Source organism: Streptopelia decaocto (genome assembly GCF_964273445.1).
Source record: "Streptopelia decaocto genome assembly, chromosome: 18".
NCBI lineage: Eukaryota > Metazoa > Chordata > Aves > Columbiformes > Columbidae > Streptopelia > Streptopelia decaocto.
Genome location: NC_138673.1, coordinates 1,733,048 through 1,746,573, shown reverse-complemented (window position 1 = coordinate 1,746,573; position 13,526 = coordinate 1,733,048). Strand labels below are relative to the sequence as shown.

At 46.9% G+C, this 13,526-nt stretch overlaps 1 protein-coding gene across 1 annotated transcript in view; it reads left to right on the top strand.

The window, feature by feature from the left end:
- Positions 1-13,526, top strand: part of GALNT17 (polypeptide N-acetylgalactosaminyltransferase 17) — a 210,317-nt gene that overhangs the window by 188,363 nt on the left and 8,428 nt on the right. The window contains exons 7-9 of the mRNA XM_082068448.1: positions 1,696-1,881; positions 5,989-6,126; positions 7,338-7,433. Of these exons, the coding sequence (XP_081924574.1) occupies positions 1,696-1,881; positions 5,989-6,126; positions 7,338-7,433 (420 nt within the window). The remainder of the gene's footprint in view (positions 1-1,695; positions 1,882-5,988; positions 6,127-7,337; positions 7,434-13,526) is intronic.

Here is a 13,526-nt window from a genome sequence, read left to right as displayed (position 1 = left end):
GGGAATTTTTTTGCTATGTGTTTATGCACAAGCTAATAAATGGGGCTCTGATTTTAGGGTGTGCGCTCTTATGTTTTGCAGCAGTCCCACTGAGAGCAGCACGAGTAGCAGCATCACCCCAAGGGTAATCCCGGCTGCACCCCCTGCGCTCATGGCCCACGTTGGCTGGGCTGAAATCACAGTTTAGAGATTAAAAAGGGGCACCCGATACAGCCAGGAGGCTCCTTGGAGTGTCGGGAGAGGGGATCGAGCGGGGTCGGTAGAATTTCAGGAACACAGATGGGATAAAAGGTGGTGAGCCTGGAAGAGATCCCAGAAACGATGGGTGTTACAACAGCTGTGCACGGTGATAATGAAGAGCAGACTGCAAAACAGGCGAAACTGGGATTATTAGGGCTGTTTGGCATATGTGTTTGTAACGATTGCCTGAAGTCCTGGTGTCCTGGACGCACGTGTTCAATTTAAGATAAATAACGTCTTGGTGAAGACAAACGGGGAGGGAAGAACGCAGGTATGGCGAGTCTTTCTGTGAATTCCCTCTCCATATGATAAAAAGAAGATCTCAAAAAATTGTATTAACTTGTAAACTGTGAATTAAGGGAATTTTAAGCAGCATGTGAAAGAAAAATAATGAACAAATGTTTTCAAGTGGGAGAAATCTGTCCCTGCCATATGTTTCACTGACTCATCTCTTCTGCAAGAGGCGATCTCGCAATTGTTTCAACTATTCCAGTCTCTAATGCTTTTTATTTAGTGGCAACATCACTGTAAACACAGCAGCCAGTCCTACGATGCGTTAATACCACGTGCACATGGATCTCGTTCCTCCAATGTCAACACATGTTTTGCTCCGGGCACACTTTAAACTCTCCCTGTCTCCATTGAGCAAAGGCCAAACCTGGTCATGGGTTTCCATCTGCCACCTAAATTATCATAGAATCATTTTGGTTGGAAGAGACCCTCAGGATCATGGAGTCCAACCATAACCCACCCCTGGCACTGCCCCATGTCCCTGAGAACCTCATGTCCGTCTGTCCAACCCTCCAGGGATGGTGACTCCAGCACTGCCCTGGGCAGCCTGTTCCAATGCCCCACAGCCCTTTGGGGGAGAAATTGTTCCCCACATCCAACCTCAGCCTCCCCTGGTGCAACTTGAGGCCGTTTCCTCTGCTCCTGGTGCTTGTTCCTGGGGAGCAGAGCCCGACCCCCCTGGCTCCAAGCTCCTTTCAGGCAGTTCAGAGATCAGAAGGTCTCCCCTCAGCTCCTGTTCTCCAGCTGAACCCCCCAGGTCCCTCAAATTTGGGGATTTTTAATAAGTCCTCGCTCTTGATGTGCAGCTCATCCATCCATCCATCCATCCATCCATCCATCCATCCATCCATCCATCCCCACTCCGTGTCTGTGTGTGAGCAGCGCAGAGAAAGGGGCACTGACCTGCTCTGCAGGGAGAGATTTGTCTCCTTCCAGACAGGGCAGTTGGTATTATAATAATACCAAATAATATCTTGAGTTTCTGCTCTCTCTGCTGGTGGCTGCTAATCTGTTTAAGCTAAGCCTGTAGCCTTGTGCAATTATAGAGAGCAAGAAAGTGATATGATGAGCGATAAGCGTGATGGGATGTGAGAAAACTCAAACCCCACCACGTCATTCTTTTTAATTTCCCTGTGCTGATGGCGCCGTGCGGTTGCGTTGCAGGTGTGGCTGTGCGGCGGCAGCATGGAGGTCCTGCCCTGCTCCCGGGTGGCTCACATCGAGCGCAAGAAGAAGCCCTACAACAACAACATCGGGTTCTACACCAAGCGCAACGCCCTGCGGGTGGCCGAGGTGTGGATGGACGACTACAAATCCCACGTCTACATTGCGTGGAACCTGCCGCTAGAGGTACGGCTGTTGCACCTTATCCTAAATCTTCACTTTATTGGGTTAAAAAATTGAATTATAGAGCATTTGGTGCCCCTGGGTGAAAGATAAGCTTAAATACCCCAGGTCACATCCCCAGCTGTGGAAGTCAGCAGACCTCCCTCAGCTTTGCTGGAGATGCTGCGAAGCCTGCAGACTTGGGAGGAATTCCTGCAGTTTGCATCAGCCTTTTTATTTTCATTTCTAAAAATTAAACCTGGATTGTAGTGTTTATCTCCCTGTGGAGTGTTTACATGGCATGAATTTGTGTCATTACGCTGCTCTGCAGATGGAGTCTGTCTGTAGAGTTGGTTGGCAGAAGATTATTAATATCAGCATCCGTGAAGGTTTTCCCTGCGGCTCGGGCAGGTCTGTGTTACGTGCAGCCCAGCGTGGGTTTCCAAGCTCCAGATGCTGTCGCTGCTGTTTGCTGCAGACGATGTGTGGTCCAGGGGCCTGGGCCATTTGCTTTGCCAGTGCTGGGGAAGTTGAGGCAATCAACGCTTAGAAACCATATTCAGAGATAAAGGATGGGAGGTCGGTGGCTTGCCAGAGATCCCCTCCCAGCAGCACCATGTGCAAATGCACCAAAACCACCCTTTAAATAGCTTTGGTGGTTCTATTTATTTGTTCAGAAATTGTTTGATTTTCTTAGATCTGACACACGATTTTCCGTGTAAATCTTGCTGTGTGGCAGCAAGGTGTGTCGTTAGAAAACATTGGGGTCCCACCAACAAGACAGGCTGACTGTGCCCAGAGAACACATCCTGCATGTGGACCTCTCTACGTGATGCTGTGCACTTCTGCATAAAGCTCTATAGGCTTCAGGAGGAATTTCTGTAGGTCCGAGGCTGCTGCTTGAGCTGTGGTCTCTGTGCAGCTTGTGTCTAATCATGAAACCCAAGGGCATCTCCTGCCTCCTGGCTCTGAACGCTGCCCGGAGCGCGCTGGGAGCGCCCTGGATGCACCGGCCCCCTCATCTGGTCCTGCCCGAGGGAGAAGAAGGGGCGATGGGGAGGGGTGGGCACAATGCTCTCCAGGTGATGGCTGGGACATGGATTCCCCACCACTCACTGCACATGCAGCGTACGCCGGCACGAGCACTGGGCTGGTGAAGTTGCCGTGAGTGACCAGACCCTGTGTGAGTGGTTATTTCCAGCCACCCTTTTGCTGCTAAAAATAAAGGCAAAATCACAGAATCCCAGAATGTCAGGGATTGGAAAGGACCTTGAAAGTTCATCCGGCCCAATCCCCCCGCTGGAGCAGGAACACCCAGATGAGGTTACACAGGAAGGTGTCCAGGCGGGTTGGAATGTCTGCACAGAAGGAGACTCCACAACCTCCCTGGGCAGCCTGGGCCAGGCTCTGCCACCCTCACTGGGAAGAAGTTGCTTCACATATTTAAGTGGAACTTCCTGTGTTCCAGTTTGCACCCATTGCCCCTTGTCCTGTCACTGGTTGTCACTAAGAAGAGCCTGGCTCCATCCTCCTGACACTCCTCCTTTCCATATTGATCCCCATGAATGAGCCACCCCTCAGTGTCCTCTTGTCCAGCTCCAGAGCCCCAGCTCCCTCAGCCTTTCCTCACACGGGAGATGCTCCACTCCCTTCAGCATCTTGGTGGCTGCGCTGGACTCTCTCCAGCAGTTCCCTGTCCTGCTGGAACTGAGGGGCCACAACTGGACACAATATTCCAGGTGTGGTCTCCCCAGGGCAGAGCAGAGGGGCAGGAGAACCTCTCTGACCTACTGACCACCCCCTTCTAACCCACCCCAGGTACCATTGGCTTCCTGGCCACAAGGGCCCAGTGCTGGCTCATGGTCACCCTGCTGTTCACCACAACTGCTTCCTTCCAAAAGGCTCATACTTCGCTGCTCACACCCCTGTAAAGAGCTGCTTCGGTCCCGCTGGTGCAGCAGCAGCCTCCCCGGCTGGCAGCACCACACACCCGGGCGTTCTGGAAAACACAAAACAATGAGCCGCTGCTTTCTGTGGAAAGGTTACACCTGGGGAGAGTTACTGGCATTTAGAGCCACAGTAGTCAGGATTTTGTACTGCATTAAAGAGCAACAGGCACCTGGGAAGGGTCTGTGAGCTGCCAGTGGTGGAGAGTCCTGGATTAGTTTGTTATTGAGAAATAAATGACTGGAAATGGAAAGAAATAGTGTTTACACAGCGAGCTGCAGGAGGGCACTGCCTGTGACAGGCACAAGGATTTTGGAGAGGCAGAGATTTGTCTGCAGGACTGAGGGATTTCAGATCTCTCTTAAAAATAGGTTGCAAGATCCAAACACCCGTGGGCAGGGATCATAAAGTACCGTGGGTTCAGCCCTAATCCCTGATTTCTTTCTAGATGTCAGGCACCGCACTCCTGCTCGGGAACAGAGGGAAGAAAGGGATTAACATTCAATGAGAAACTGCAGGTGCTGTAGGGCTGGGAAAAGGCAGCGCCACAGGGATCAGCGCTGGGGGAACAGATCCAACTCTCCCTAAAAACCATTTGGGATTCTTATATAGGTCATACCGATAAAACTGAGATTGAGTTTTAGTGAAGCCTTGTTTGGCGGGTGGTATTTTGCAGGGGGTTGATATTAATACAGATACGGAATTATTTTGTGATGCTACTATATTCAAACCCCAGCCAGACCACAAGCGCTGAATATTTCGGGCACTGACTGGTTTGTGGTCCCGCTTTCCTTTGTGTCCCATCTCGCCCCCTCAAGATTTCAGCCTGTCTTACCTGTCTACGCTCAATCATCTTTATTTTTACCTACGAGCTACCAGTCATGCATTGAAATGGTGTCTTCTGTAAAGTAGAGTGAATAATTCATTAGAAGATCATTACAAGCATTGTAATGGAAAATTGCTTTTCCAGCTGTATTTAATGATCACTGCAAAAGACAAGAGCAGGAGCTAAACCAGATTAAACCCCCCGACACTTGTAGGAAGAGTAAAAGGGGCTGCACTGAGCCTTTGTTTTCCTTCACCTGGCTGCTGCATTAAGTCCCCAAATGCTGTAATGGAATAAAAGGGTAGAGGGGGGCAGGTCTCCTCAGCCCCTGCTCCTGGCAGATTATTCCTCTGGGGACGGATCTTGTAGCCTCGTCTGCTTTTAAATCGTCTGGAGCAGCGGGGTTCCTCTGTGTCTCCAGGGAGACTATTTCACCACTAATTGTCCCACTTGTCAGGAGGTTTTTCTGAGGTTCGGCCTCAACTTCTCTTGTCCTGTCATTTTTATCCTTTATTCTTAGTTGTCTGCCTATATGAATCGTAAGCCTTTCTCTTTTTTCTTCTTTTCTTCCCTCTCCCTTGCTTTATACTTCTTAACTCTTAGCAGCATCACACACCCCTGGTGTGTAAGGGGAAGGGGTTTGGTGTTCAGTGCTCAGTCAGGGATTTGCAGTTCATAGAACCATAAATGTCGTGAGTTGGAAGGACCCACAAGGATCATCGAGTCCAACTCCTGTCCCTGCACAGGACAACCCCAAAATTCACACCATGTGTCTGAGGACATTGTCCAGTCTCCAGGATACAGCACATGAACATCTTTTAAATCCTGACTTACATTTGATGTTAAGCTCATCTGGAAGTCCAGTACGTCAGTACCGAAACCAGAGGTGAGATGTGTTCAATACACTTTGTCGTTGTGCCCGTTGACAGATTTCACCTTTCTCAGGTGGACCCAAACCCCAGGGCAGTGGGTCGGAAGATTCGCCACTGTTACACTGTGCTTCCCTTGTTTCCTTCCAAACCTTTTCTTTTCCACTTGGATTCTCTTTTCTAAATTACCTGCCAGCACCAAATCGTGTCCAGCATCGGTCTGGTGGCCATTTCAAGGATGCCTTCAAAACCTGTGAGATAAGTAGGTGTCTCCTTCTCACTGGGGCTTATAAACCCACATTTTCCTTGTGACTTCTGCAAGGATGACTTCAGCCTTTGGCACACATGCCAAAATTCCCTGGCATGGCCTTTTCATTTAATTACTCAACTGCTGGCAGTTCTCAGGTGGAAACATCCGTAAAATACACTCATTTTTGATCTTTTTTTAAGAGTAACCATTCAGTGACATTCTGTGTATTTATTTTTCAGAATCCAGGTATTGACATTGGGGATGTTTCCGAGAGAAAAGCGTTAAGGAAGAGCTTGAAGTGTAAAAATTTCCAGTGGTATCTGGACCACGTTTATCCGGAAATGAGAAGATACAACAACACGGTCGCTTATGGCGAGGTAATTAACACGGAGCGGTCCCTTAGATCACACTGGTAGTATTTACAGCTGGGGAGTCTCCTATGAGAAATAGCCTGAAAGGAGAGGAATGTGCATCAAAACCTACTATTTGTGTATAATTATATAAATCTGTTCAGAGTTTCTTCTAAAAACTTATTTGGGGATTTATTTCTGATCTTGGAGGCCATATACAGTAAAATATTTTAATACCACATTTACTGAACTGACAGAAAATTATCTATATTACTCATTGACTCCATGGATTAAGCAGCTGTATGTGTATTTTTAATGCACGGTCGTCTCATAAAACCCTTTGACTTAAACTCAGCCTAATTCCTTACAAGGTCTCTGTAGGATACAGTGTGTTGTCACAACAGCTTAAGGACAAGATAAAGTAAGGAGACTTAATTCAATCTCTTCTGGATTGGAGACTGTACTGGGAATAGAAAAAAAGGCATTTATGGGAACTAATAATATTCTGTTGCAATAGGTCTCATGGAATAGTGGCAGTTTGAGAAGGAACAGCCTGAACACCCCACATGGGCATGGATTTTAAGAATGATTTATTAATTTTAAGAAAGATTTATTATCAAAGTTAACTTAATGCCTTCAAGCTAAAACCTCCCCCAAAGCAGTATTTTCCAAAGCACTATTGCAGTTGCCCTACATAGGGGAATTGGGGAGAGGACACCTCTGCAGTGACGCCAACGGTCTTTGTCACATGAACCCAGCACTTCCACTCTGCGCCTCAAGCGTGTCCATCAGTCCCTGACGGCCGTTTGTCCGCCTCTGCATCTCCACGATGATTCGAAGGAGCTCTTTCTGCTAACTGGACTTTTTCCCCCTGCTTTGTTGAGATTTTGATGGAATACAAGCAATTCTGCATTGATTTGAGGCTCCTGGCAACACACTGCCGGCGGTCTAAAAGTATGTTTGTTGCCACCACACATGACCAAATACAAAGAAAACTGTGCTCAAGGAAGTTGGCTCCTTTGAATGGTGATTATTATATAAAAGCAGTCATCATTAGGCTCTGTATTTAAAGAAAACATACAGCACACTAAACCTTTCTCTGCCTGATTATGCCTGGTGATATAGCACCATAAATTCTTTCTATAACACAAGAGGCCAGAGGCATCACTGCGCATCAGTTTATTGCTTGTGTCTGGAGAGACGGGGCCGTATAACTCTGCACTTTCTGTGTTTTACAGCTTCGAAACAACAAGGCGAAAGACGTGTGCCTGGACCAGGGCCCGCAGGAGAACCACACAGCAATATTGTACCCGTGTCACGGCTGGGGACCGCAGGTGGGGACACGCAGGTTGTACCTGGCAGAGGAGGGAGCGCGGATGCGCAGCGTGTCTGTTGGCTTCTCCATCTAATGTATAAGGCCCAGCTTGTTAAAAATATCTCGGATGTAAAGGTGCATTTCCCCAGCTGCTCTTAGGCTGTTTTCTGGATTACCGTAATCATTCCGGAGCTGCAAGTAAAAGCATAATTTGAAAAAATCTTCTAGATGCGGGTAAATAATGCTGAAAGCAAATAACCAATGAGCCGAGCAGAGCGGACACAAGCAGAGCACTTTAAGATGTTTCTTTTCTTTCGCCCAGCAGAGTAAAAATGTACCAACTGGGCAGAGAAAACAAACAGTGCTTCTTAACGGGATGCTAATCGCCGTTTCAGCTTGGCTGGGATTTACCATCGCGTCAGTTTTCTAGCGCTTGTTTTGCCTCGCCAAAGTTTTAGAGCAAGCCAAAAGCTTCTTATCTTAATTTGAAGTTTATTCTAGATTTGAAACCATCATTCCAAGATTCTTTCTAGATCTTATATCTTTTACAGGATTAATGGATGTGTCAAACACTCAAAGTTAGTGATGATGAACTAATTCAGCCCCTTCTGTAGTTTTCTCTCTCATGTTTTAAGAAGCTGCTGCTTCCATTGCCGTGGAGTTGGAACAACCCGTGTCCAACAGCAACTCCATCACTGCTGGTGTCTGTAAAACCAACAGCAGACTCTGGACTTCCAGGAACATCAGCTCCAAGGATAATTTACCCAGTTCCCTGCTAACTGTTTTTCTCTTATCTCTGCTTATATCCTCACCTCAGTCTTTTACCTAAATCTTGTGATTTCCTTTGTGTTTTTCTTTCTCTGTACCTGGTGATCATCATCTCATCATCCAGCTCCCTTATCACAGTATCCGTCTCACCTACAATCTTTAAGGAGAAAATACAACAAGTTTCCTTTTAAGTCTAGACACAGAATGGCCATGTTACGACACATGTGCTTTTCAAGAATTACAATGTGGTTTTTAGGTTTTCTTTCATTACCAAAATTGTGTCTGACCTCCCAAAAGCCACAGAGTAGCAGCACTTGTTCTTCTGGTGCTTTGGCTCTATCCAGTGAGGACCCGGGTGTTTATCATCAGGATTTGATGTACGTATCTGTCTGGCTTCAAGCTCCTCCTTTTGTTTGTGTTTCCCATGTAAATGCTGTGAAATTTAGAAATTCAGCCAAGGCAGGGAGGTTGCGGATGACGGGCTCTACTGTCATTGTGCTTGCACAGCCTGTAGTGGCAATGGGATAACATGGGATAAACTCCGCTGGGACAAAACTGTTTCTTCTGTTGATTTTCTTTTCTCTTCATTGAAAAGTCCTTGCTCATTGCCAGACTCAGAAATATTTCCCTGTTACCTTCTCTGGATCTGCCACATTTATACTGAAGGGGCTTTATCTACTGATCTGCTTAGAAATTGGGGCAAAACTGAACCTAAGAGCTGTCTGAGCACCGCGTTTCTAGACTGAAGCTGTTATCCACATTCTCTGAAAAAGAAGTCGGGTTGTGCCTCAGGAGACCACCCACGGAACCCCCCACGGTGGGGTAGGTCCTGCGGCTCATTCTCCATGGCCAAGAGGACAAGTCTTACACTGGAAGTTTAACACTGATTTGGGTGAGACAATCCCATCCTAGTTGTGCCTGGATGCAGTGTTAGGTATGTTTAAGGGGTAGACAGAGATTTCATTTTATTTGCAGGACAACGATCTGTCCTTGCGTGTTTTAGGGAAGACCTGCCCTCTCATTGCAGGTATTCTGGTCGCTGTGCTCTATGGGCTGTGTTCTTCCCTTACCAACTAAGGCAGCCCTGGCTTGTCATTCTACCATTTTCCATCTTGGCATCACGATGTTTGTAACTCTCCCATTGCTCGTGCCTTCCAACAGCTTGTTTTATCATCATGACCACAAACCAGTGCCATCAGGTGAGGTTTAGGCTGAGAGCTGCTGGGTGGGCAGGACCGTGTGTCTAAAGTGCTGTGAGCACCGAGGTCCTGTTGAAATTCCTGCACGACGGCAGCAGCACGGGAGGTGACACAGCAATGAGGGAAGACTCAAATCCTGATACACTCCAGTGTCTGACAGATTTACTGTGCCATCAAAGGCACGTTACTGTCTCAAACCTTCCTCTCAACCCAGAAGTGTATAAATTACCTGGAAGTGCTCAACACCAGTGCTGAATCGCTGCTCCTGGGAGCTGGGCCAGCCTGCCCTGCAGCTCTGCACCGGGTCACCGGGGTCTCCGTGCAGGTACAGCGAGGGGAAACGTCTGGTTCCTTCATGATGTTACAGCAGAAAGTACGGTGGTTGCATTCGTTAAGACCAAAATTGTAAAATACAACGTAATAAAGACCATTCCGTTAAGTACCTGCAGGTATTTGTGTAATAAAACCCTGCCGGTGAAAATTTCTCCCATGAATTGGAAAGGAGAGCAGGGAGAGGAAGAAAAGTGCCCCACCACACAGGAGGGTTTCCCAGCATATTTAGGGTAATTTATTTATTGAGCAGATTTCCAATTTAAGCATCAGAGCTTTCCCGTTGAAACAGAGGCTTCTGTGACTGGTTTGCTGGCTCCAGTTGCATTCTAGCCTGCGATGGGTTGTAGCACATCTTGCATTTGGGTGTCTCTTTTTTGATTACCCAAATATTGAAAACTTGTGTGAATACCAGAGATATGTAAACTTGATCTTGGAAACAGAACTTGCTTTAATCCGTTGGATGTTACAGATAAAGTCAGTGTAGCTTCGCAGTTCTCGTGCAGCCCGTACGCGCTAGGAGGACTTTCCAAGGGAGGGAGGTGCCAAAATGTGGCTTTTCAGGTGGGAAACATGTATTAGAGTTCACAACAAAATCTCGCAGCTGTACCCCAGGGTCTGGGAACATGTGATCTCATTCCTGGTAGCTTTCCCGAGATAAGATCTGTTCTTTTGTTGTCACATCTTAATGATTCGCTCATCAAATCTGGCTGAAAACCCAGCACATTAATCAGGGCTTAAAAAGACGGGGTGTCAGTTCTCTGTTCTATCACAGGCCACAAATACGACTTAAACATGTCTTTCTTGATTCTCTGCCTGCAAAATGGGCCTCGCTGGTGTGAGGGTGAGTTAAAGATTGAGATGGAGCGAGTTGGGGATGCAGAGCTGCAGCACAGCTGTTCTCCTTAGTGAGTGTCTGGGGGTTCAGCAAGCTTGAAGAGGCTCATTTTCAACTTAAAAGTGTACAGTTCAAGTGATGGAAATGCATAAAGAGCCCGTTCTCACGATATGGTCAGCCCGGACTTTCCAGGCTCACCAGGACTAAGTAACCCCAAAGCTCATCTGAGCCTGAACTACAAGATCCCGGAGCCAGCTGAGCCCAAGCACTGGCTGCAGGAGTCCTGTGCGGGAGAGAGAAATCTCACTTTGGTTTATCCTTGCCTTTAAACAAAGATCAGTCAACTGTGGCTGATCAAGCTAAATATAACCTCGCTGTTGCTTAAATGCACACCTTTTTTTTCTTAAATGGCACAAACTACCTCTTGGACTTTCTGGATGGAGACTTGAACCTCTAAGTGCATTACAGTATGAGAAACTGAATTAGCCTGACATTGTCTGCTAACCCTGGGCTTTAAGATGAATGGTAAAAAGCAGGTTATTTATTTTTTCCTCAGCTCTTTCTGTGATTAAACTTAACGATGTTTTCTTTCCCTACCTGATACTCTCCAGTGAAATGTTGCGGTGCCGCTGGCTCCCTCCAGCTCGCCTGTCGTGCAAACTCAGTGCAGATTTTTCTTCTTGGTCTTCCACCTCCACATTGTCCCTTCCCTCTCCAGCTGAGAGCCAGTTCTTGGCAGTTCTTTTGTTTAGCAATACATGCAATTAACTTAACTCCTTGAAAGTGCTTTTTAAAAGTAGCTATCAGTGAGTGCAGAAGCTTTGAAATGAGCCTTTTGCAGAAGCACGGACGCCGCACAAAAGAAATGGGACTTTTGCTGCTACCGTTTAACTAATGGGCTGCATGTTGTAATTTATTGCTGGGAATTTAATTAGAAGTAATGTCAACACTTTGTTCAAATAGTTTGCTTGTTTTATATATATATGTATGAAACAGAAGGAGTTGCAGTTCCATTTGAGTTGTTCTGCATCCAGAAGCACCCACAGTGGTGCCTGAGCTCAGTGTTCGTATAGCATCCTCAAATCTCAGCTCCTCTCTTTGGTGCCGTGGCTCAGGCACACACATTTAAATGCAATTCCCAGGTAAGGAGCAGGTTCCTCAGCGGCAGTGAGTGAGGGGAAGGTTTGGGCGCCCTGCAGGCATTTAATGATGCGAGGACAGTGGGGTCGCGGGTCCTGTTCTCTGCCACACTGGGTGTAAAATCACATTTGGGTTGGAAAAGCCCCTCAAGATCATCCAGTCCAACCATAACCCACCCCTGGCACTGCCCCATGTCCTGAAAACCTCATGTCTGTCTGTCCAACCCTCCAGGGATGGTGACTCCAGCACTGCCCTGGGCAGCCTGTTCCAATGCCCCACAGCCCTTTGGGAAGAAATTGTTCCCCAGATCCAACCTCAGCCTCCCCTGGCGCAACTTGAGGCCATTTCCTCTGCTCCTGGCGCTTGTTCCTGGGGAGCAGAGCCCGACCCCCCTGGCTCCAAGCTCCTTTCAGGCAGGTCAGAGATCAGAAGGTCTCCCCTCAGCTCCTGTTCTCCAGCTGAACCCCCCAGGTCCCTCAAATTTGGGGATTTTTGGTAAGTCATCGCTCTTGATGTGCAGCCCATCCATCCATCCATCCATCCCCACTCCGTGCTGCTGCGTGTCTGTGTGTGAGCAGCGCAGAGAAAGGGGCGCTGACCTGCTCTGCGGGGAGAGTTTTGTCCTGTTCCAGGCAGGGCAGTTGGTATTATAATAATACCAAATAATATCTTGAGTTTCTGCTCTCTCTGCTGGTGGCTGCTAATCTGTTTAAGCTAAGCCTGTAGCCTTCATATGGATCCCGTATGTGGTGCCGAATGCAGATGGGGGCTTGGCTTTTGCTTGCAGCTGTAGCATCTGTCACTGGGGGAAAATTTGGGTTTCTTTTCCTCTTGTTTTCCCTTTCCCATTCTCTCTACTTTCATTCACTTCCAGGTCAAATCATTATCAGATTTCATGATGAAGTATCATTTTATCCTGTAATTATATTGAGCCTGCTCATGGATTTTTTTCTTCCTGATGGCTTCATTTTTTAAGCAATACATCAGGAAAACACCTTGCTGTAATGATGTATTACACTAATAATATAGCAATACCTCATTGGAGTGACAGAACTATGGTGATATATTAAGGTGATGGAAAGCACTATAATACTATAAAGCTTAAGATAATGTTCACCCAGCGGAGCATTTCATTTAATTACAGGATAAAATATGTTTTGCCCATTTAAGCACCAGAACTTGAGGACAAAACCATCAATACCGAGATCATCCGGGACACTGCAGGATCAAAGGTGACAAAAGAGCACGTCAGATTAAATTGTGTTAAGAAGAAAATACTGGACACTTTAGTTGTGGTTGCTAATTGATGATCTACTCAGTGCGGAAAGGAAGCTAAACAACCTTAAATTATTTTCCAATAGAGTCAATGAAGGTCGTCAAGGCTTTTATTTCCCAGGTGCTAAGATGTCTAATTAACTTTCTCCCATCCCTGAGATGCAGCCAGCCAGCAACAATAATCAAAGAAGATTTATTGGTGGAGCACATTTGCTGATGGGAGATCAGTGGCGTAAAAGTGGTGTAAAACAGTGGCCGACTCTGCAAGATGCAGTTTTTTTACCTGGAAAGGTGTTTGTAAGAGCCCATGGCTATGGATCAGTGTTTCTGTCAGGGGATGTGACTTTGGGCCACTAACACTAATTAAGAGGTCTAAGACCTCATCACTATTAAGCACTTCTAAATGGTTAGCTTGGTAATAGTTTTTAACTCTTTTTCTCTGGTCTTTCCTCTTGGTCTTTCCCTTCTTTCTTGTCCCATGCCAGGCTGGGTAATTCACTCAGGCTGGTATCTCCGTGATTGGTTTTTTCCTGCTGGATCGTCCATATCCTCCCCTGTTCCT